The following is a 24,576-nucleotide window of genomic DNA, read 5'->3' as shown; positions in this document are numbered from 1 at the left end:
TTCAAAACATATGAGAAAACATCTAATCCAAATACTCTTGTAAATCTGTTTTTTTCCTATTTCTGCTACCTTTAAACCAATTTTTAATCTTAACTTATTGGAGAGATGCCCTTTAACTAGACAAAAGAGTAGAACTGACCTGCAGCAGGCAGCTTAAGGAAGACTGACATGCAGAAAAGGCTTATCTTCCAGCAGTTGCAGCCCTCTAGCTACACAAAACAGGTCAAAAATCCTGGTTTCACTGCTGAAACCCAGCAACAACAGATACTTCTTAAAGAGCCTGTCAGGATGGAAGAGCTTTAAAAATCATTGAACTTATTTCCCCTGAACCAGTGACAAGTTCAAAGACAAGCAGTATTTTCCAAAAAACTGCTTTTGCTTTGAAGAAGTCTCTTTTATGAACTTTAACCCAAGAAGCCTGGCAGAAGCTTGTGACACTGACACAAGAGATCTGGACAGGAATATTTATCCATTTAAGGATTAGATGCCACCTAGAAGCTTCCAGAGAATGTGAAAGGTATCATCTGGCAGAGTCTGATTTACCTATAGTGGTCGATATTAACCTGTATTTGAAAAATAAATATACCCCCATATGAATGTAGAAGGTAACACCACTGATAAGACCCATCACATTAGTCAGCAAAAACCTCTAAGGTACTCAGATGACCCTGTTACAGAGTCTTTCCTCCCTTTCTCTGTTTCCCAAATCTCCTGTAAGCATAGCCTCCATAAATTCAACATCAACCTTTTTCAAAAGACCAGCCCACATACCAAAGCCTCTAGCAGTTAACCCTTTAGACTGCTGCTAAGGTTGGGGGGTTGCTAGGGGGAGAGGTGGTGGTTGTTTAAAAAAAAAAAAAAAATCCAAAACAAGTTTAGTATTTCAATTTACACTATCAACACTGAAGGGATATAATAGTTTTGTCTGCTACAGTATTTGAGAAACAGTATTCCTAAAGGCCTGCACAGGCTTTCCATCACTGCTGATGGAAACACATGCAACTGTTGCACATGTGCAACACTGTGGCAAATACATTTGCTCATGTAGATGCAGACACAAAAGCAATTCTAATCACAGAAGGTAGTGGGATTAATTTACATGAGGATTTTACACTATTTTCATCCAGAGGACTGATGAAGAAAAGAAAAAAAATTAAGTTGAGAGTTACCATATGTTCAGAGACTATTTTTACCAAAATATTTAGAGATTTAACTCGTATTATAGCAAGTGGTAGGTGGCTGAAAGAATCAGTAGCCAGGCACGGTCACACTGGATCAAACCAAGATTGATAGCTCTCTGTATTCTGTTGCTTTAGAAGTGTCCAGTAACAAATTTTTGGGGAAAGAACAAAAGGACAGTTCAAGTACTCAGTAATATTTTCCCACAAGAACTCCCAGCATTTAGCAATACACTTCTTACACTTTTTACACTTCTGGCTTCCACAGTACCCACTGGCTATGAGGGCCACAACTCAGTTAAACACTGAGTGAAAAAGCAGTTCAAATACAAAAAGTTCAAGACCTCATCACAGAGATTTAAGAAAATACACACACTGCAAGCATTTGATACTCAGAATACAACATATATAGCTAGAAGAAAAATCTAAATATGATCATTACCAATATTTCCATACATTTTCAGTGGTTTCCAGAGTTGCATCACATCAAAGAAACTCTGACAAAAATCTTACTTAAAAAAAGAAAAAGTTTTGCTCCTGGGAGCCTTTAAGGGAGCGATTGACTAGACATAATTGCCTGATTGTGACTATCTCACATACTGTAATTCAGGTTGCCATAAAACATGATCAATGGCTGGAAGGCAGTTATTTGCCTGAACCTTCCTCATCATCACAGGCAAATATTCCAACAGATCTGTTGTAGATGAGGACACAAGATGTAGTAGAGTCATTACAAAAAGGGCTCTGAGCTGCTTTTGTTTGTTACTGACACAAAATTCACCTGCTAGAATTGCATCAGATGTTAAAACCTTCACATGCTTACCCTGTGACTCATCCTTTCTCACTTACTAGTAATTACACGTGCATGAAACCCTTCTGCCAATAAGCTGGCAGAATAAATACATAAAATACAGTTTTAAAAGTCCTAAGAAGTTACACAAAGCTCCATAAAATGCTATGAAATCCAGAAAGTCTTTGAATTCTGATGTGGGTTTAATCGAAAAACAAATCTCTTCTGGTTTTTTTTCCAATTGCTAAGTGGTTATGCAGCAACTTACCTTCTCCTCTCAATTACAGCTACCTTTTACTGTTGCATACTGAATTTTACGTATGCTTCCTCCTCTGCTCACGTTAGTAAGGGCATGGATGTGGGAAGCAGAAGACTATCTACTTGTTTTAAGCAGCAAGAAAAATAGGTGTGGCAAAATTGCAGCAACAAACCATTCAGTTAAACATTTCTGAACACACTTCATTAACACACCATAATGTAGTACCTTGCTTTAGTTTTGTCTGTAAATGACACCAAGTGTGTATAAAATCCAATCAGTAATAAACAGAATACTTTTTTCATGTTCTTGAACTGTTTTTAAAAAGACTGGTGGATGAGTTGCTGAACACTACCTCCTGAACCACAGGACAACACACTTTTTGAGGGGGTTATTGAATACTAGCTATATTGAATACCAGCTTAGCCTTAGTTTCTGCACTCCGTTTGGTATCACAGGATTGGACTCTGATCACAGTTAGGTGATCCTTTGACCAGATGAGTTACAAGCCATGCAATGTCCTTTCAAGCTCTAAGGAGGCACCAGCCATAGCTTCTTCCTTCAAAGTGTCCGTTCAGCAACCCAATGCCTTCTGCTTCCTTAAGCCCTTCAGAGACCCTGACATTCACTGCCCTACTTTGACTTTTACCAATCATTGCATTCAAAAAGTGTTAATCCAATTCACTAGGTTAACTTGCAACAGGTTTGATTTGTGGTTACTTCCCTATTTTTTTAACTAATCTGCTACTATTTTTTTTAAGGACTTTGAACTGTAAACTGCTTCCGATTTTATAGGCAGTATGTCACACCTTGGGGCCACTTGGAAACTGGGGAAGGATAAGGGGCCATTCTCCAGTTGGGAGAAGACTGTTAACAACAAATCCAAAAAGGATAGCATTGCTTCATATACCAATGTTTTACAATCTTGATTTTGCATTTCTGTAGGCTGTACTCCTAATGTAAGAAAGGGACTAATTTTAAGCAGTCTACATAAACTACTGTGTGTGCAAAGAAACTCACAGGTGTAGCATTACATATTTCATGAGAAGTATGCCTCATTTTCCCACTACGTTATTATATTTGACTCGAATAAAGTTTTACCATCAAAACCCAAAACCTTCTCAACAGCAAATTAATCTCAAACTATATCAGTATTCTTCAGCCAAAAGAATACTGTGTTTATTTTCCAGGATAAGACAAGTTTTAGATAACAAATAAAAAAAGCAGCCACTTCATGACAGCTTGAATGAAACTGGAACTGTATCACCACAAGGCTTCTGCTGATAGGTATTTGCTCTTTTAATCTAATCTTTAATTTTATCACTTCCCTGACCCACAGCAGGATTTGAAAGCAGGTCTCCTGTCACGAGTTTTACAGTAAAGTTACCAGGATGTTGTGGTAATTAACACAGTAACAAAAGACAAAAGTTACAGGCTGAGCAAGAAACCAAAATAGTTTTTTCATGTTTAGGGAAAACATTGCTGTAGAGACAGCAAGAAGTTACAAGAAAAGAATTTGCCCTATTTTACCATTGATAAAGTCACCTAACTTGAAACTTAAAATGTTAAAATCCTTCAGAAGATTGGTCACATCTATCAAAATATAAATGGGGCAGAAAAAAAATAAAAATCATAGATGTGTTAGCCAAACTTCTGAAATTGAACACAGGCTTCCAGAAGAACTTAAATCTGAAGATCACCCCAAAAAAAGATTTCTGGATTTCAGAAAAAATTAATTCTAATTATACCACTTATGACACACATCAATACATAAAAAACCCCTGTTGTCTGATAAAACAAAGATAATTTGCAAATCAAACTATGAGATTATTGGCATGCACACCTGTGTGTCAGATTCTACAATGGGTTTTCCTTGCAATCCTATGGTGCAATGTTTTCAATTCTTCAGAAGTTTCTCATCTACTATAAAAAAAATCTTTTTCCCTTTGCAAGAACCTAATGACTGTAGTCATTCGATGTCACCATGCATTACAGCTAACTAGGTGATTGTACCAAAATGCCTTCTTCGTTAAGAAAAATACAGAACTTTGACAAATTTTAATACAGGTTTAAAAGTACTTATTACTGACATCTGAATAAGCCACGTGTATAAATACATAAGGAGGAGAGAATCCATGGTTCAAATAAAAGACAGTCTCAGATATATTACTATAATGCTTAAATAAGCACATATCCCAACTTGGATGAATTTCAAATTTATTTAGGGAGAAGACTTCTTATATATCATGCTGAAGACTAGATAAAGTGCAGATTGTACAGATTTACAACAATATTAACCAAGGACTGTTTCAGGGGGGCACTAACTGCTAAGTGGCTAGAAGACAACAGTTGTATTGTGGCATGCTATTATACAGAGGACTACAGCTTTTATCATACACGGGGAAAAAAGCCATGATAAACAAGACAGGAAGTAGAACGAATGATAACTCTTTATACACATCTACTTGCACATATTGAAAAAATCAGACATGAAAGCTTTTGCAGGGCCCTCATCATTATAGACTATTCCTTACATCAAGAACACAAGTAACTTTTCTTCTGTTAAGAAATTTAGGTATTTAATTCTTACACAGTGTTTTTATTGCTTCTTATGATGACCTTGTCAAAAAAAGTTCATAAGGATTTTGCCAGTACTACAGGACAAACACTTGCCCTGTACTAATGTGCCCTCTTTAAATATCTGCATATTGTACCATTATTCTGCTTGAGTCTGGTTGATAAAGACCATATTTCAAATCAGTATATTCAATTAAGTATTACTTAAGTAATTAGAACTCTTCAGAACAAACAGCAGTCACTATAACTTCTGTCAGCACTAGTAAAGAACTTAAGCTTTTAAAGGCTACCAAATACTCTTTAATATTGTATCCTTCATGTGGATCGTAATATATCAAACCATTTTGCTACCAACTCATTAACCACATCAGAAAGACACTTCCTGAATTTCCTTACTATTCATCTTACTAGAGCACATCCCTTCAAATTTCTCTAGGCAATTCCAAAGATTACGTAAAACTGAACATGCTGCATATAGTAAATGATGCGAAGAGGAAGGATGCATTAACATGCCTTAAGCATATAAAGTATAAGTTATTTCAAAGGTATACTGTCCGCAAAGACATACAATGGTGATAATCTATGTACGAGCAGCCATGCCATCCTCACTTCTAGGGCAGGTCTCCTGAAGCACAGCAGGTGCCACGAAAGCCAGAAGTGTGGCAGGTCCCAGATTACCAGATTCTGACTGACTCACAGTGACAAAGGCAAAGTAAGTTTTGTCAGTCACTTAGGGCATTGCAGAATCAGTATCTGCTTTGTACATTAGGCAGTACATTAGGCAGAAGAGAGCAAACATCTCCAGTATAAAATGAAAAATAAAAAAGTCAAATAATATCTCCTCTACTGTCCTGCTGAAGGCTAATATTCCCGGGAAATAAGCTCCATCTTCTTTTCAAGAAAACAAGCGAAAAAACCCGTTTCTAAAGCATTTCCTGACAGTTATTCGACTTTTTATAGATCCGGGACACGGAAATAGACACCGTTCACACAGGCGACGAACGCCAAGCGCGGTGGCTGGGGAGCGGGAGGGGGCACGCCCGTGGGCTCCACTGGTGACTCAAGGCTTCGTGAGACAAAGTTGAGTCAGGCCCGTGTGGCACAGGCCCCCCCTCGGCAGAGGCGGGCCAGGAGCCCCGGCGGAGCCGCGACACCGCCGCAGCCGAGGCGCTGGGGCAGCGCCTCACCGGGGCCCAGGCCCCGGCTCCCCGCTGAGCCCCGGCCTCAGCCGCGGGGCGCGGCCCCACCGCCCCGCCGGCGACGCGACCGGCAGGGCCCGCTCGCCCGTCGGGGCCCGCCGCGCCCCAGCACCCCTCCGCCCGCAGGTGCCCGGGCCGCCCCCGCCCCGCCAGCCTGGCACCGGCGCACCCCGCAGACCTTCTCCAGAGAGGCGTCCATAGCCGGCGGGGTGTCCGATGCGCGCCGCCTGCCCGCCGGGCACTTCCGCCTCAGCCCCGGCCGGCTCCACGCTGGCAGCGCTGACGAGGCCGCGGCGGGCGGGGCGGGGAACGCGCTCACCTAGGGAACGGCGGCAGGCCCGCCCCGCGCCCGCAGCCGGCCGCCCGCGCGCGGCCGAGACCACCGCGGCAGGCGGGCGGGGAGGGCCCGGGGCAGCGACTCTGCGCCAGGCGCGGCGGGGCCGCGCGCCGTGACAGCACGGGCGGGGGAGAGCGCAGCCCGCGGCCTTCCCGCCGCGCGCCGCCCGCCGCCGCGTCCCGCCCCCCTCCCCGGTCCGGCTGGTGGAACAGTCCCGGAGAGCGACCGGGGAGGTGACAGGTACTGGCGCATGCGCAGTGAGCGCGGCGCGGAGCAGGGAGGCGGGCGCTGCGCGGAGGCCCCGCCGCCTTGCCGGGGGTTCGGCTCCCCGCGGCGGCGGGCCGTGGCAGCCCGGTGTCCCGGGAAGGTTTTGCGTGGCTCCAGCCTTCACAAACCTCCTGGCTGTCACCCCGCTGCCGGCAGCTCGGCCTGCAGGGCCTTGTCAACGGCGGCACCAAAACGTTTCCTCCGCGTACTGGTCCGCAGGGGGACGCTGCACAGCCCCGGAGAACGGGCTTCGCCTAGACTCGAGGGGACCCCCGAGCGACACCCGCCCCGGGCAATAGGCCGCCGTGCCCCGCCGGGCCGAGCGCGGCCTCCCGCGGCGGAGGGCACGGGGACGTGCCGTGGGGGAGGCGAGGTGGCGGGAGTGCAGCGCGGCCCTGCCTGCGGGCTCCCCTCGGCCAAGCAGTCCCCGGAGAGCTAAACCCTGTTTTCCAGAGCTTTATTTCTGTTCTTTCAACCTGGAGTTATTTTTCGGTACATATTCCTCTTCCTTTTAGCGCCATTTATATTACTTAAGAGCACAACTTGCGGATAGCGTTGATGTTCTGGTTTTGGCGCGGCCGTGTCAGGTGCCAAGCTGGTAAGGACGCTCACGGGCCTCGACACAGGGTGTCTCCCAAGCACTGGGCAGCTCGCCCTACTTTGTTATTAAAATGTTAAAATGTATTTCAATCTACAAGCCATCCATGGCTATTCATAGTCATTCCTGGAACATTTCATGATAAATTTCAAACGCATTAATCCCTGTCACTGTCAGGACACGGTGAACTACCGCTTCCTGGCCTGGAGATGGTTCCCTAAGCCAAGCCTGAGCCCTTTGCCAGGACCGAGGGGAAATGCCCGGCGCTCCCGGATGTGCTCATTCTGCAGCCAAAGCCTGCCTTGCCCGACACAAGCCTCGCTCGCTGCCAGCTCACATCGTGACTTCAGATCCGCTTTGTGGCAAGGGTTGTGTGTGTACTAAGCTGTGTACACGAGACTCTTAAATAAACATACATCACTTCTGGCCGCCTTCTCAAATTGTCCCAGTAGCTGAGGTCAAAGCGGATGAACAGCACAGCACGGGCGGCTGCTGCTCAGCAGGTGTGCACCAGCCCTGCTCAGTGAGGCAACAGAAACCAGACTGCAAAGCAACAGTAAAATTGAAAAGAAAAAGCTGTGACCTACTCATGTAAGCAGGCAAGAAGGAGATAATTTAAAAGGTAATAAGCAAAGAGTGCATAGTTTTCACTTGTCTGTTAACTTGCAGCGATACCGCACAGTGCCTCCCCGGTGCGCCGCAGCCCAAAGCCCAGGAGGCGCAGTGACCTACTTTTGAGTGACCGCGCAGTCCTTGAAAAATAAGTCCACGAGCCGAAGCCCGGGTGCCCAGCGGTCACCTGCGGGCCCACCGCACACCGGCGCGGCCGCGGGAGGCCGAGCATGGGGCGCACCGTGTGCTGCCGGCCTTCCCTGGCAGGGGCAGGCCCGGCGGAGGGGGCACCCCCGGCGGGGCAGCCCTGAGGGGGCGCGGGGACCGTAGAGATGGCGGGGGCGGCGGCGGGCGGGCTCGCCAGGAGGAGGCGGCGGCGGGCGGAAGAGGCAGCGGGCGATGGCCGGGCCGCTGCTGCGCGCCGGGGTCCGGCGCTTCCCCTGGCTCTGCAACGTGCTTCTCTACGGTGGGCTCTTCGCGGCGGGCGACGCGGCCCAGCAGCTGTGGCGGCGGCGGCGGCGGGGGCAACCGCCCGACTGGGCGCAGACGCGGCGCGTAGCGCTGGTGGCCCTCGCCTTCCACGGCAACTTCAGCTACGTCTGGCTGCGGGCGCTGGAGCGGGCGCTGCCCGGCCGCCGCCCACCCGCCGTCCTCGGCAAGGTGCTCTGCGACCAGCTCCTCGGCGCCCCCGTCGCTGTCGTCGCCTTCTACACGGGTGAGTGCCGCCGCCGCCCGGGCACCGCCATCGCGGGGCGGCGGGCGGGCGGGCGGGGAACGCCGGTGCACGCACGCCGGGCCAGGACTTGGAGCACCGAAAGCGGGACTTTGCACCCCAAACAGGGTGGGGTGGTTGGGTACCCCGCGCTGCCCGCCCGGCCTGCGGGGCGGCGATCGCTGCGGGCCGGCTCCCGCAGCCCCAGAAGCGCCGGTGCGGGGCTGCGCGGTCCTCAGGCAGCGGGCTCGCTGCGGGCTGCCGGTCCCCGCCGAGGCGCTGCCGGTACAAGGCCTCGGAAACCGCCGCAGCCGCCCGCGGAGCTGCGCTCGGAGCTGGGGAAGCGGTTGGGGACCCGCAGGCGGCGGTAGCTCTCGCCGAGCGTGGCCGCTGGCAGCGCTCCGCCGGCCCGGGCACTTGAGAGCTCCAGGTGAGCGGTGCCCTGCCAGAGCGGCGTTCTGCCTGGGGCTTGTTGGGCCCCGAGCTTTTAATTAGCTGCAAAGAATTCAGAGCATCTTGCAAGGACTGTACCGTCCGTGTCTGCTTGCATTGCTCTGCTCAGTCAGTTCACAACACCAGCTGTCTTATTTCCGAACCACGATTAACTGTAAATGTCAGGAAATACTACAGTGCAGCAAATAAACGGTACCATCTTCTACTGTCAGTGTATAGAATACAGCATACTGCTAATGTGTAAACTCAAAAGCTGATGAATAAGAAGAGACATTAGAGAAGACTAGTATCTATTTCAAAAATAAACATGAGGGAATAAGAAAAATAATAGGTGAGACTAGTGTAAAACAAGATTTTCATTTAATTTAAACTTCATGTGAAAGAAGAGCAAGACGAGTACTCTTTTTGCCTGGTATCGGGAGATCTGCATCTTATGACCCCGACAGGGAAATCATTCCGTTTGTGATTGAAGAGAAATGAAGAGGTCAAACACCAGATACTTACTCTCAGAATCCTCTGCCTGTGTCAGAGAATTGCCCAAGGACCAGAAGGATTTGAAGGACTACTAAAAATCCCTAAATTGGGTAGCAGTATGATGTAATAACAAAATAATGTATCTGTTCAGAGATACTGATAACCTCATGGCATGCAAATACCTAGAAAGATACCTGAGCTAGACTAAGCAACTTTGGGCCTCTGCTTATGCATGAATGTATAGCTTTTGATTTTGGATTGATTTGTTAAAATCATGTTGTCTAATATCTTTCCTTAATATAGGTCCCATCTTCCAGTTAAGGTGGGTGATCTTTGAAGAGCTGCTACATCTCTTACAAAGATGTAGTCTTAATTTGACACCTGAAGATTCTCATCATATGAAATACCGTTTATTATTTTGAACCCTTACAACGATATTTCATGTGATGGGAATTCATTCAGTTATTTCAAGTTTGCATGTGTCTAATATGTAATTTCAAGTCATACTGCTTTTCTCTTGGTCTTGGGTGTAATGATGGGAGCATGTTGTGAGGTTGTGTTTTCCTAGAAGAATTTGGATCAAATAGAATTTATTTAAGATTTTGGAATGCCATATGTGGAGGGTTAAGCAAGTAGGTTTTGAAATTGTTCTGCTTGTCGATTCTAGAATTTGGATTTGTGTAGTATTTGTGAAGGTAAAAAAGTCATGTTGATTATGGCCAAAATTAAAAAAAAAAACACCACAAAAAATTGGGTGCCCTTTTCCACTGACTTCAGTGGTCTGTAGGGACCTAAACTCCTTCAGGATCTGAGCCGCTCCTGGCAGTTCAACAATGTGCAGAATGCCTTATTCTCTCTATCTCATGCATGTAAAAGGTACTGTGGGAGTGTCAGTCCTGTGCAGCTGTGGGAGATTCATTATGTTAAGAGTCAAATCATGTGTTACTGGTCAATGATTGAGAGGCAGGTTGGCATTCGCCTGTCAGCCCTGCACAGCTGTGGGAGATTCAATACTTAAGGGCCAAATGGACATCAGCTGGTCAGCTCAGCCAGAGAGCTCAGTTTGGGGAGCTGGGTGAAGGTGGAGAGCTCTGCTTGAGAGAACTCTGCTTGGCGAGCCAGGCAGGAGCTTGGTCCTGGGCTGGCTTGGAGAAGCATCAGCTCTGTTCTGCACAGACCCGGAGAAGCAGCAAGGCTTTGAGGAGAAACAAGCCTTGGAAGAGAGATAAGAGACTGCAAGGCAGTGTTAAGGTGGATGGAACTGTTTGTGGGATAAGAGTGTTGATGACTGTCTAGCTGCTGATTTGCTTATTAGGAAATAAGAGCTAAGGTAGCGAGATCATAGCGAGAGCATAAGTATGCACCATTTTAATAATAAAGGATTTTCCATTTCCACTTCAATGGAGAGGCTGTGCATCAGGTGCCACAGGTACTTTCATCATATCTGTTCCACTGCCATACCACTGGTGAGTTATGTGGCAGGGGAACAGATACACCACCTATACAGTATATTCCAGTTGATCCATGGTGTCAACGCTGAGAGCCAAGTCAATAGATGAGGGGATATGATGTACCACTGTTAGGTAGCTGGAATGGTATTTTTTCTTTGTAATGATACCAGATTTTCTTTCAAAGCTATTGTAATATATTTTGAGAACAGTTTGGTATATAATTGGAAAAAAGTGCACATTTAATTTTTGCTTTTTTTCTGATTGTTGTAAATATTTTGCCACTAGGTATGAGCATCCTTCAGAGGAAAGAGGACATCTTCTCAGACTGTAAAAAGAAATTTTGGAACACATATAAGGTGAGGCAAGCAATTCACTTATCTCCCAGCTAAGCAAAAAGATAATATTATTGCATAAAATATTTGAAATATTCCTTCCTCCAACAGCCATTCTCTCATTCTATTATTTGATTATGTGCAGGAAGCTCTAAGTACCAGCAGTCATGTGAAGTTGGAGTAGTCTGGAGCAGGCACTGCTGCCAGATGGGTAAAATGATGCCATTTTAAAAATGTACAGTGTTTATATACATAACACTTGCACCTGGCTCTCTTTGAATGGGAGCCCTACAATACAACACTGATTAAGATTTTACTACCTTTTATCTTAAGAAGTACCCACATACCGGAGTTTAGTTAGTAATGCCATTGACAGCACTTATATGAACACCTGTCAAAATCATTAGTTATAGAGACATCTTTTTTAGGAATAATTTTCAGCCTGTACTTTTCAGTGACAGTCTTCTCACTTTCAGAAACACAATCCCTTGTTTTAGGAAGACTTTGGTATAAATAGCTGGTTTTGGTTTGCATTTCTGCATACACAGGAAAAAATTATCCATGCTACCTCAGAGCTGAGCAAATTAAAAATCTTAAAGATTTCTCAGGTGCAAGAAGAAAAATAGATTAGCAGAAAAAAATATAATAGAAGGAGAAACTGTGATGCAATGTGAATTTCTCTTCACACTGTGAAGCTATATAGGTAGGATAACGAAGGATTATATTTTTTTATTCCTATGGAGGATGATTATAAAAACGGTGACCACTATATCCTATCGAATCATAAGGTTTCTATTGACCTTATGTTCTATGAGTAAATCATCCATTGATTTCTGCAAAAAAGCCTTACATGTATGAGTAACTAGAAGGAGCATTGCAAGTGTGAAATAAATAGTGTTCAGTGGTATTTTTCATTCATGGCTGAAACAAATGTTCACATATTTAAACATTTGTTTGCCCATCTGGTAAATGTGTTTATGTATCTGGTGTCGGGTGACTATGAAGACTTAACTGTGCTTCGAGTTTTGTATTTAAAATGAGTTAGAATAATATGTTTGAGAAAATCCTAGCACAGACCCTCATGAAGATGATTAGAAGCTTAATATTGCAACCTCTTAAATTAAACATCTTAATTTACAATTGAACAGCTCTTATTAACTTTACTCAAATATGTTTCAGTTTTTGCTAAGTGTGGTAAGAAAAAATGAATCTTTGTGGTTGAAGTCTGTAAGAATAATGAATTGTTCATTTTCATTTCAGACAGGACTGATGTACTGGCCTTTTGTGCAGGTGAGTTTTTAGGGTAACTCAGTGAGCCTTTCTTTCTCATAAAACCTGATCTGATGCATTCATAGTATATCTAACCCAGTGAGAAGTCAGTGGAGTTGTTGGGTGTGTAGGTGTAAGACCTGACAATGCCTGGAGCACTAACTGAACTCTCTCTCCTTCCAACACAGCTGTCAAACTTCATTTTGGTCCCTGTTTACCTGCGAACAGCTTACACTGGGCTCTGTGGCTTTGTCTGGGCTACCTTCATTTGCTTTTCCCAACAGAGTGGAGATGGCACAGCAAAGTCAGCACTTATGTGGCTCCAAAGAGAGAAGGTCAATGCAGATGAAGAATCATCAGAGAAATAAGAACTTTATGTCTGAACACATTCTAAATTGTTAAAACTGAGTTTATGAAAGTCAGTAAACAGCACTGCAGCTTCATTGCTGTGTTTAAAATAAACAGTCATCTCAGCATTTGTTGGTTAGTATAAGCAGTGGAACAGTTTGTCTTTGTGCCTGTTTATTTTTCATAAAAGAGGCCAATTGTATATTGGCATTTAATTATTTTCATGCTGCCAGCCCATCTCTTCTGGGAACAACTGACTTACAGGGCAATGTAAGCATTTGCACATCATGTCAGACTGCCTCACTGGGGAGAAATAGTAACTGTAATTTAATTTTCAAGCAACTTGTAATTGCTAGAAAAAGGGGAATAGAACATTAAATCACCAGTTGTTGGACTTGACAGTTGTTATCAGTGCAAGATTGCTTTTGCAGAACAAAATTTAATGGATTTCTTGTCTAAAAAGTGGCATTGAATCTGTTTTTTTCAGACAAAAGTGCTGTGTTTTGTAGGGACCACTTTTTTATAGGGGCAAACTTGCTTTGTTCTGCATGCAAATTAATTATTTCACAGAATGTACAAACCTGGAATATATTTGTACATCTTTTATCTTTATACTCCCAATTAAGATAAAGTAACTTTGGTCAGAGTTCTTTGGGGTGGATGCTGCATATTGACACTTGGGGGAAGTCATAAGCAGTTCCTGCATGATGGAACCTAACTAAACACTGCAGTGAGCTTTTGTTGTATCTGTCAGCAACTTCTTCCTTTGCCCCTCAAGGGCCAAAGTACAGAAGAGTACATGGGAGTCTTGACACCTTGACTCTTTTCTACTGTTTCATTATGTTCAAGATATAATTAAGATTTTGAAGAAAAAGAGCATGGGAAGGAAGGTAATGTGAATGCCAGAATCAATCTCAAAACAATCCTGCTATATATAAGGAACTTCCATTTCTTCTTCAAATGGCTTTTAAACATTCCTATTCAAAAAAGACACTGGGTAACTATATGTAGGAGACCAGGAAAAGGTGAAGATTTAATTACAGCTCTGCTTTGTCAACTGAGGATCAGGTCTAGATGCAGATGTGCTTATCGGTATTTTTTTAATGTGCATATGTATCTCAGAACAGGAACTGTGCAAATCTCTGTGGTTACAGTAAGTTGAAGTCAGATCAGTAAAAGGAGCCCTTGCTTTATTAGAATGGGATTTTATGCCTCGAAGTTACTAAATTGTAAGCTTGAAACAGTATCTAATTTAACCCATCTTGATGATGATTGTAAAGACAAGACTCAACCGTCTTTGTTACAATAATAACCACTTTGAGGAATGCCTGAATTCCTCAGTCTTGTCTAAATTGTAAACTAAAGCCTGCTTAGGCTATAAACCTACATTCCTTTGGCCAGCAGCTGTAGTACTTAACATATTGGTTTACCATTATTTGTCACTTTGGGAGCCCAATGGTGCTTAGTTTGGACAGGGAAAGGGATCATGCAAGCACTGCCCAATCTATTCCAGGTAAAATCAACGTGTTTAGCATAACCCAGTGGTCAAGAGTGATGCGAGGTACCCATATGGCTTTGACTACAGGACTGCTGCAGATGGGAGGAGAGTAGATGGCGGGGACGGGGGGCTGCTACAGTTTGTTTTGCTGACAGACAGGTGGAGGAGGTAGCTTCCCTCTCAGGATAGACAAGTCATTGCAATTCCATCTTCAGCTGCCCAGGCAGACCTGGAAGAGGACACCTGCCTATGCTTTTAAGGTGGAATTCATTTTAATTGACTTTTGACATCTGTAGCATGGACATCTGTAGCGTGGACATCTGCAACTTGGCTAATCAGTTTAAGCTCTGTTTACAGTCAGTGGAGGAAAAATTGGCAGGTTTAGACATCTGTTTTAGGGTATGGTGAATTGTGCACTGTGTCTATTTCTTTCCACCAATAACAGAGAGTCTCAGGTGACGGGTTGCTGTGTAGATAGCTTCATTGTAGATTAGGCGAGTTGAATTCCCCTGCTTGGTGTCTATCTTACATGGCTCTATGGGAGCAATTTCATGAATGTTGCTGTGTGAGTCCCACAGTATGAATTGGGCAGTCCTGATGCTGGACGTCCCAGTAGGAATAGAAATCCACAGAAAAACTAACTGCATTTTATCTCTTTAAAAAATGAAGGATGAGTGAATAGATGTTTCAGATAGCCACAGGTGTTGAATTGTTATTGTGCATACTAAGTCCTCAGGATAAAGAAGCAACTTCAGTAGTGTTTTTTCTCTTGGTATTTTTAGAATCAGAATAGTGTTTTAAAGTCTGTTCTATTCAATGAGACTTAAAAGTTTCGGATAAGGTGTGCTAATTAAGTATTTGACTTTTTTTACAGATGCTATTTATTTTTATGTCTGCTTGTGCCTTAAGTGTCTAATGATTAATAGAATTCACTTGAAGATGGGAACTGGAAAATAATGACATTACAGGGAGAGTGAAATAGTGAAATGGTTTGCTGTAAGCAGTATGCAATGTTCTGCTGCAACTCAGTGCAAAAAATATTTCTGCATGGGTATAGTTGGTAAAACTTAATCTCCAGGCGTATCAAGAATGTAAAACTATTCTCATGATCTGTATAATGCTGATGCTTTTCTTCAGCAGGAGTATTTAATGAATGGAAGATCCATCTGTTATTTTAAACGGCTTAAAAGCTTATACAAGCTGTGCTTTATTGCTGTATGCTTTTGTGCCGCTAGCTTTTTGATTGGGAATTTGAGCTAAATCCTGCTTTGTCTTCAAGTTTCTCTGACTGTGGGCTTCAGGGTTTCCCTCCATATTTCTATTACTTTAAGTACTGTTCTTTCATGTAGCGGAAGCCTGTAGCTCTTATGTTTCAGTAGACTTTAGGTTCTGCATAATCCTTTCACTTCCTCTGTTTCTCATGTTAAGGTACTTGACAGTTAAGTAACCCAAGTCCCTTTTCACATTAAAAAAGAAATGGTTGGGTTTTTTTAATTACCAGCACTGATTGGTCTTATGAACATTTCAGACCCACATAGTACAAAACAGCGTAGCTATATTGGGACAAATTCTCAGTGTGCATAAATTAATGCTCCTTCTAAAGATTTTCTGCCTCTGTCAATTTAGTCTGAGGACCTAACCCCTTCGTTGTTAAAGACTTTATTATTTCTTGACATTTTTTTGGCTTGGAAGATTAATTGCATAGAATAACAGAATGGTTGAGGTTTGAAAGGATCTCTGGATGTCCAGCCCAGGTCATCTAGTCCGATCCTATTTGACACACAGATAAACATTTGTTTGCTTCTTCTGGTAATTCAGTAATTTCTTAAAAAAAAAAAAAAAAAAAAAAAGATGGGTGGGACTTGTCTTAATGTCTCCACCACCCTTTCAAAAACAGTCATAAGGGCTTTATGACTATTTCAAGGAATTGCACTGATCTTACTGCCAGCTGAACATGCAGATTTCAATAACCAGAAAGATGAACAGAATTATAGATCACGTAGGTGCTCATGAAGGAGGGAACACACTGCCAATAGCTACTAGGCATGCATTCAGATGACATTTTCATGTCACGGGTCCTCTCTAAGAGCAAATGGGATGAGAAGACGTTTATATCAGGTGCAGTTCCAGCTTTGTGTTATTCTGGATAGCTGTGGAGATGTAGAGTCTGAATTTGATAAAATGAGAATTTCAAAATGTATTTTTCTACTGCAAATCTCTTATGCAAATGAACATCCTGTGCTTACTGGTATGCGAAATACATCCTTCTAGGCTTGGAAAATTCACCAGAAGGCCTCTGTCTTTTTCACACCAGAAACAACCATCCAGTAACATACCATAAAAAAAAAAGTTTCATACTGCAGTGAAGGTGAAACTGCCTTTAGTTTGTTACCATATCTGATATGTTAAGTTCTCTGTATAGCACAACCTTTGAAATCTATGCAGCTTCAGCCTTCTGATTTTCTGCTCTAAGTGCCAATGCTTTCTGCTTATGCTGCTGCTTCTACTGCTAGTGCCAATCCAGTGAGATGTGCAAGAAATACTTGAATTTGACTAAAATAATGAATTTCAAGTTGACTGAAAAATGTCTGTGTTTTTGCAAAGGCTTAATAAACATTAAATGCTGTTCTTTGGCTCTGTCTGTCTTTAACTAGTATGTGTATAAACAAAGCCAGGTCTTTTGCAAAGTTCTTATGGGATCTTCATGGACCACATGCAGCAAAAAGCTCAATTTGATGTTATAGACCTTAACACAGCGGCAGAGTAAGTGATAAGCAGGGATTATTCACCCCCTTTCAAGGTTAGTTACATATATCAAGTCATCTGCCACTTCTCAACAAATTCAGAACAGAACTCCCATCTTCAAAGCTTTATGCTGAAGCCAGTGGACTTAATTTATCTTTTATTAAAAATTGGTAAAACTTTGATGTAATTATCTGTTCAGATAATTAACACATCTGCAGAAGGAACTGAGGAATTCAGGTAGGAAAAAAGATATAAACAGCTTTTCAAGAGAACAGGGGTTAGCAATGGGGTCTTTATTGAAGGACTACACAGTGTAGGTTGTGTGGGATTCTCTTGGGAAAGAAACTGTTCAGAAGATTTGAGGCTGAAGGGAGTAATGTATTCCACAACTGGAAGAGAGACACCACCTCCGTTCCCCGCTGTAACTTCTTGTGTATATATAGAATGAGGAGGAAGCTTTATGGAAAGGTTTCAAGTTGAAAAAATTGTTTCATAGACTTCATGGCCAACAGGGACAAAAAAGATCATTCAGTCTGAATCCCTGCATAATGCAAAGCAAAGAGTTTTTCCTGAATCAAACCAGTGATGTTGAGTCTCGTGCCATCTTCTAGAAAGGTATCCAAAGATCCAAGGATCCAAAGGTATCCAAACAGTGGAGGATCTTCTGCATCTCTGAGATTATTTGTGTATTGTTATGAAATCTTATCACCTATCTAAATCAATCTAGCCTTAACATTCTAATAAGATACTGTTATTCCCTTTCTGATGAGATTTAAAGAGTTGGTACAGCAGACAAAGCTTTCTGTATGCATGTAGCAGTGAACTGTTAAAGTTTTTGTTTTTTCCTTGGATAAACTATGATAGATTTAGCTCTGTTAGCCCCTTGCTAAATAATTCTTCAAGCTTTTTTGTGAAACCTTTTTTGCTGTGCAACCTCTAATTTGTAATGTAGATGGTAACGCTGTAAAGATTAATCCCAGTGACCATTTCACATATGCCTCACATAGATAATATTTTTTTCTACTTCTGCTTAATATTCCTATGCTTAAGCAGCCAAAGACTGTATGTGCTCCCTTAATTTCAAAGTTGCAGAATTCACATTCAATTGCCAGTTCACAATGATAAAAGTTACTGTAATGCATGTTAAAACAAGAATGTGTGTGAGTGTTGCATATACTCTTCAACATCATCCCCTGTAAGAAACACTGCCTTCCCATTTTTTGCAGTTTATTAATTTAATGTGGCAGTGGCCAAAAGCCTTGTACTGTGTATCCAGATAGAAAAACAGACTTAATTGAAAAGAGTATAGTAAAATGTGTCATTCCCCTCTATGCAACACTAGTAACAATTACAGTTATTTGTGCTGAGAGAAGTCTGGCACCAGGAGAGACTAATGAGGTGTGAAGTACGTTCAGAAAAGACATTGTCAAGGACAGCTCTGCTGTAGCAGGGGGTACATGAGAGAACTTCAGAAACTGAAGAATGGGCCTTTTTGTTTGCTATGTTCAGGGAAAGCCAGTTGTGAAGTGGGGTAGTAAAACAACAGGGGAAAAAGGACAGCAGGTCAGAGTCTGTGGCACATAGATGATTTTTGTAAGTGATGTAACTTGGGATGTCTATGCAAATATTCCCATCTGTCAGGAGAAGACCTTAAATATGGGATCTTTATGCAGTCACTCTTCTCCATTTTACACTGTCAAGACTGATTAAATCGAAGAAGACCAAGAAGCAGCATGAATATATAGCCTAGTAGGTAGTTCAGTCACCAGAGGTATAGGGAGAGTGGGAATATGCTGTTCCCAGTTCATTACTGTACTTTATCCAGTTACAACAGAAGTAAAACGCGTAAGTACTCAGATGGCTGTGATAAATACAGCGTCTGGCCCATATGGACTCACAAGCCATGCACACAGAGTTCTACACCACATGAGATCCTTCATCTGTGGAGGAAGTGTCAGCTTCCTTCTGAATTGTGTGTCCTTTTATAGGGTATAATTTGGCCGCAGGGTAAATTAAGTTACAACATTCTTGCCTGGAATCAGTATATAAGTATATATTTCACTCTGCACTTAGTGTGTGCGTACATAAGAATAAACCTTCGCACTATTACGTCTTAGATTTGTCAGGAAAGCAGTCATACTCTCATTGCACAAATATTTAAAGAAGAAAATACAAGCTTTTTGCTTATTTTTCCACCTCTAGTCTTTCTCTTGTTCTAGGCTGGCCTGGAGAAATCTACCTCTCAAAGCCTGGGCTCCCTGTGGTATTCTTATCTTACCATTACTTCTATCTCACTCTGAAGTAAAAAACACCTTTACTTATCTACTAAGGGTGTTCAGCTACTTCCATTTCACGCATCACATACTTTTCCATCCGAAATGTAACAGGACTGTTAGCTGCAGCTGATTTGCTGTGATAACGCCAGTGACACTGAAGGATTTTGCATTAGTTCAACCTCTAGCACAGAGCGGTCATCATACAGTAACGAATTATTATGTGTTCATAGTAATTACACTTGATACGATATCACAATTACCTATACAGTGTTTTGCTTACTGTTTTGGGGCAGAAGTTGAAAAACAATGGAATACAGGTTCTCTATCACTGAAGGCCAAATCTGGAGAGAAATTCAAGTCATAAAAAAGCCTTTTCAGAATGCAGGGCTGTGACATTTATAGCTTCCAGTTCCAGTGAAATGGGTAGCAAAACACTCCATGGAAGTGATGGGCAGGCCCGTTAGGATGCAAGGGTAGTGGAGCACGTACACTGCACAGGAACATGGATCAGCACAATGCTGACACACTTTCTTTGTGTGCCTCACAGCTTGTAAGCAGTTTTGAGCTCTCTGTGTAAGATCCGAACTTGTGTAGGTAAAATGGAGGCTTACAGAAAGTCACCTTTACATTTTGCACTAAGTGAAATGAGGAAAGGCTCAGGCCCTAAGAGAGCTGTTCTTGGGGATGCATGCTGCTGTGCCTGCAAATTTTACACAGTACATTACTTTAAAATGGACATGCAGTATATTTACACGTATATTACTTTAAAATGGACGTGCCCACATACAGACCAGAATATTACTTATTTTTGGCTGTGTTTGCAGGTCTCCTAAAATGGCCCAGACCAATTTATCTCAACATTTACATTTTCTGAACTCAACATCTGGTTTTCTATGATTCTGTGGACACCCGTCACTGATACAAAAGCCACCTGCACAATAATGACTCACGTACACAACAGTAAGTCCAGTCATAGCACTGGAGTTGACTCCAAATGCCAAAAATAAGACTCTTACATGGACAACTTCACTAACCGTGGTATTAGTAACATATCTGGCAGATGCTATAACAGCTTTTTCTGTAAAATTCATACCTTATAAGGAGAGTGAATGTAGAAAGACTTTACTAAGACAAAAATAAAATGGGAAGGAAAAAAATTTAGAGAAGTATGTTTCTGATATCTGTGTTAGTCACAACTACAGCCATTGGTCTGTGCAGATTTTTTCCATTCTTTCTACTAGACATATATGCCCTGCCGCTTCTGCTACTGCATCTCCTGAATTTTTGCTGTGTTTTTGGACCTTCTATACTGAAAATAGCTGAGATAAATCTAAATAAGTGGAAAGTACTGTGCCAGCTTTAGTAGTCTCTATTACTCACCTCCCAGGAACATTTGCAAATAGGCTCAGTACAGGTACAGACACAATTGTCAAACACAGACACTTAAAAACTCAGCATAGTTGAGCATAGGCCATTGATTTATCAGTTCAGTTTCACCTGAATCGTATGTTAAACCGTCCGAATGTTTAAGAAGCTATGTTCAGCCTAGACTGTGTTTTGGGAGCTCAGTCCTGCAAGGCTCTGTCTTGATTTGAGACAGAAAGGCAATTAAGTACTCGTCCTTCTTAGAGTTATCTAAATATTTGCTAGATCAGACCCAACTTCACTGGCTAGATCTCCAAATCTAGATAAGAGATAGGCAGGCAAATGCTGTAGCTCCAGTACTGCCAGTTAACATTTATTGCACTCAAGTCAAATCAAAAGCAGCAATATGCAGAGATTTTAAAAACCAGAAAAATTTCCTAGGAAAACAGTTTCTAGGACATGAAGTACTTCAGTATTGTTCAAACCAGACACTGTGAAGCATGTCATACCTAACACATTATTAGTGGCACACTGTTCAGTAAAATTTGCCATTAAATGCTAATCTTGCTTCCATAGCTCTACTAGAAATTCAGCTTTGGAGTAAGTTGAATATATAGTCAATTTTTTTCTGGGTGCATGTTTGATGAAACAGTTAATGACACATGGAAGCCAGCACTATGTTCATACAGTATTTCACATGGAAGCAGTATTAAAAAATAAAAAAATTGGAATAAGATGGCATTTAATAGGTGTTCAGGTAGAAATACTTATGAACACTCAAATATTTGGATCACTGTCATACCTCAGACTCATTACATTAATTTCAAGACACCTCATTTGACTTTTAACAAGCTCATTAGAATACCTTGCTTGCCTGCAATACACACTGCTTTTAAGCTGTAGATGCACTTTTCTATCCTGACCAAGATTGAGGGTAACTGTGGAAAAGGACCAACATCCTAGTTACTTACTGCAACTGTTGTGAATTATTTATGAAGTTAATTTAGCCTAAAAATATTTTAAAAGGAATGGTTAATATATGGAATGGTTAATATATGGAAAGGCTGTAAATAAGTATACAAAGGGCATTAGCTAAACAAAAAGTGAGTTTTACTCTGGTCTAATACAGGTCTTTTAGGGAGAGCGATAATACAATGTGTAAGAAATATACATAGAATGACACAGTCCTCATTTTCTGTGATAACTTGAATTCATGATACAATAAGATCCCATTTACTCAGACAAGCTCATACTGTGTCATGAAACAGGCAAGGGACCCTAACACATTAGAACCATTTTCCCCCTCTATGTAAAGCTAGATAGACTGGTCATAATAATTTGGGAAAAGGCGAAGTACAAGGTACAGATTTACCACTACAGCTCCCAGGACATCACACTGCCACCATACCACACAATGTGGCTGTAGCCGCAGAGCTGCACAGATCCTCATTCATTGGTAAGCACTGTGCTGAGTAAAGCTTTGTCTGTTTGCCCCCAGTGCTCACCCTGGCCATGTGGCACACCAGTGTGTAGCGGGGATTCTGGCTGCAGCAGCCTCAGACAAGCCCTGTACTAGGTTATGACACTGATTTCTACTCACACCATAGGACAAAGCTGGGTCCTTCAAAAAGTCATGAGTTGGCTGAATTTCAAGCACAGATAAAACCCATTATTGCAGGGATTATTTTATGTGAATGGTGCCCTACAACAGCCCTATTGTGTTAAGGGGTTTGTGTAGGTTCTTTAGCGTAATTGTGGCTCTCTGTCTTCATCCCACAGCAACTCTGCTGCATAGGATCATGCAGGGGAGGACGCATCATGGAGCTATGTGTGTGCCTTCCAAAATCTGTTTGACTATCAGGTTTGCCAACAGACGAGCCTTTTCCTTTAATGCTCTATCACAGCCTTTCACCTGTGCCAGGACATTTTTGTGCCATGCATACGCCTGGCATGTGAGATCTGGAGGTGGCAGAGAGGCTGTAGCACAGTAGTGTGAATGTGTGGAGGCTGACACCCCCCCAGGCTCCTTACACATTGCTGAAACAGCTTGTGGGATGCAGGGTCAGAGCTTGCACAGGGTACCAGCACTAACTGGGGAAATTCTAAGGGGCTGGAACTACAGAGAACCCTAAGTGTTGAGGGATGAAGATTCAAGAGGAGGTATTTTCACATGAAATAAGATTAACCATTACATCAAATATTAAGGAATTATGGTAACTCCTCCAACACAGAAATGTTCTGAAACGAGGCTTACCATTTAAAAAAATATTACAGGACAGATTCGTAGGAGTCCCACAACCTGTGTTACGCAAACAGTCAGTTTACATGAGCACAGTGACCCTTCTGTCCCTTCTAGATATGGATCTGGGTATTTCTGCACACAAAATGGAATAACTGTGCCTAATCCACTTAATTTTCATTTTGTTTCATGAGCTAAGTTGCAGGGTTTTATTATAATGACAAATCAGTTAAAAACGTGGGCAAAATTTTAACACTTTCTGGGTTTTTTTTGTTAGAATGACAGTACTGTCTGACAAAGAACTACTCTGACTTTTACCTTCTTTACCTGCAGCCCACCCCAGACCCACAAAGCAGCTTTAGAAAATCTTTTGATATACTAGATGTGCACATAAAGGCAAGAGAGCTCTGAGAACTTCAGGCTGAGAAATCTGATGCTTGAGAAGCTCCATGAAAGCAAAGACTGTTTTCCCCTAGCTGATTTACAAGTCATACTGCCGTTAGGGATTTTTGCCTGAGTAAAGTGTGCCAGTTGGTATATATAGTGTCGTGTCTGCCATGGGACATTAGTGATGTCTAATGGAGGCCAAAGAGCAATAAACGAGAGAGTGGATCTGCCAACTGCCACTGGCCAGCTATAGCTCCTGATGGCAGGACTTAATTGAGAAATGGGAACTAAAGCAGTCAGGGGAAATGACTGCAAGAACAAAGTGCATCTCTGTTTTTCTACCAGGAACTATCTTATAAACATTGAGAAGAGACCTGAATTTTTATATTTTCTTCCTTAATAGTGCTTTCAGCAGAAGGAAACCAATGTTTGTGAGTGAAGGAATGCATATGTATTGCTGAGGTGCACTGAAAGGCATCATCAGTAGGGGAGAAATTTAATTCCACTTGCAAATGCAGCAGTGAAAATGCTCCAAAGTCACAATAGCAAAAATGCTAATCTTAGAACATTAGCAAAATAATTGGTACATACTTAAGCTCCAGTCTTGCAAAAACTTCTGTGCAAATGAACTCAGTGGGACTGCTTTCACATATCTGCTCTTATGTTTAATAGTCTGCAGGACTAGGCCCTTACTGAATTTTGTGACTTTTTCAAAATGGGCAGGTGAAAACTTCCTAGTTACAGTAAATCACCTTGTACATTCTTTGCTTTATGTAAGTAAAGTCTGTGCATCCAAGTTTTGAGCTAGTGGGTGTTTTTCTCCCATACTAACAAATGCAGAGCTTTAAATATTCAACCAATTCTAGGATCATTCCTCCCTCTCCTAAACAATCCACTTGGATTATAATTATCAAAAAAACTTGAAGGGATGGATTGAAGCTAAATAGTCTTCAGATCCACCAAAAATTGGCCCTTCTTCCTAATCAGCCTGTTTCCCTTAGTCCAACTCTCATCCAGATCCCAGATGGGCTCTTATGTTCCTCCCACACTTGTGTTCCTCACTTCTAAAAGTGAGTCAGTCCAGCCCACCCCAGCAGGCAGCTGCACTGTCACCCAAAATCAGCTGTGCAGAGTGCTGCCCCCAACTTTTCTGCTTGACTCACAGCTCTGTTTGGGCTCCATCTCTAAAGGCCAAAGCCAGCGAGGATGGAGC

At 42.5% G+C, this 24,576-nt stretch overlaps 2 protein-coding genes across 2 annotated transcripts in view; one reads left to right on the top strand and one right to left on the bottom strand.

Moving 5' to 3' along the window:
• The window catches only part of PDXDC1 (pyridoxal dependent decarboxylase domain containing 1), a 33,765-nt gene extending 27,380 nt beyond the window's left edge, over window positions 1-6,385 (bottom strand). Inside the window, exon 1 of the mRNA XM_074841415.1 lies at window positions 6,179-6,385. Within this exon, the coding sequence (XP_074697516.1) occupies window positions 6,179-6,199 (21 nt within the window). The 5' untranslated portion in view covers window positions 6,200-6,385. The remainder of the gene's footprint in view (window positions 1-6,178) is intronic.
• Window positions 6,386-8,000: 1,615 nt separating this feature from the next.
• Window positions 8,001-16,977, top strand: MPV17L (MPV17 mitochondrial inner membrane protein like). The gene is made up of 4 exons (XM_074840580.1): window positions 8,001-8,529; window positions 11,190-11,260; window positions 12,497-12,526; window positions 12,694-16,977. The coding sequence occupies exons 1-4, from the start codon at window positions 8,214-8,216 to the stop codon at window positions 12,871-12,873; spliced, it is 597 nt and encodes a 198-aa protein (XP_074696681.1). The 5' UTR covers window positions 8,001-8,213; the 3' UTR covers window positions 12,874-16,977.
• The last annotated feature ends 7,599 nt before the right edge of the window (window positions 16,978-24,576 follow it).

This window comes from Strix aluco, chromosome 15, assembly GCF_031877795.1.
Source record: "Strix aluco isolate bStrAlu1 chromosome 15, bStrAlu1.hap1, whole genome shotgun sequence".
NCBI classification, from domain to species: Eukaryota; Metazoa; Chordata; class Aves; order Strigiformes; family Strigidae; genus Strix; species Strix aluco.
This window is presented reverse-complemented; position numbering and strand designations above follow the sequence as displayed.

Excerpts from the sequence above, each read along its gene's own strand:
- MPV17L (XM_074840580.1), top strand. The coding sequence starts at position 8,214 with ATGGCCGGGCCGCTGCTGCGCGCCGGGGTCCGGCGCTTCCCCTGGCTC. Across the intron at positions 8,530-11,189 it reads TGTCGTCGCCTTCTACACGG|GTATGAGCATCCTTCAGAGG; the intron begins GTGAGTGCCGCC and ends TTTTGCCACTAG. Across the intron at positions 12,527-12,693 it reads TGTACTGGCCTTTTGTGCAG|CTGTCAAACTTCATTTTGGT; the intron begins GTGAGTTTTTAG and ends CTTCCAACACAG.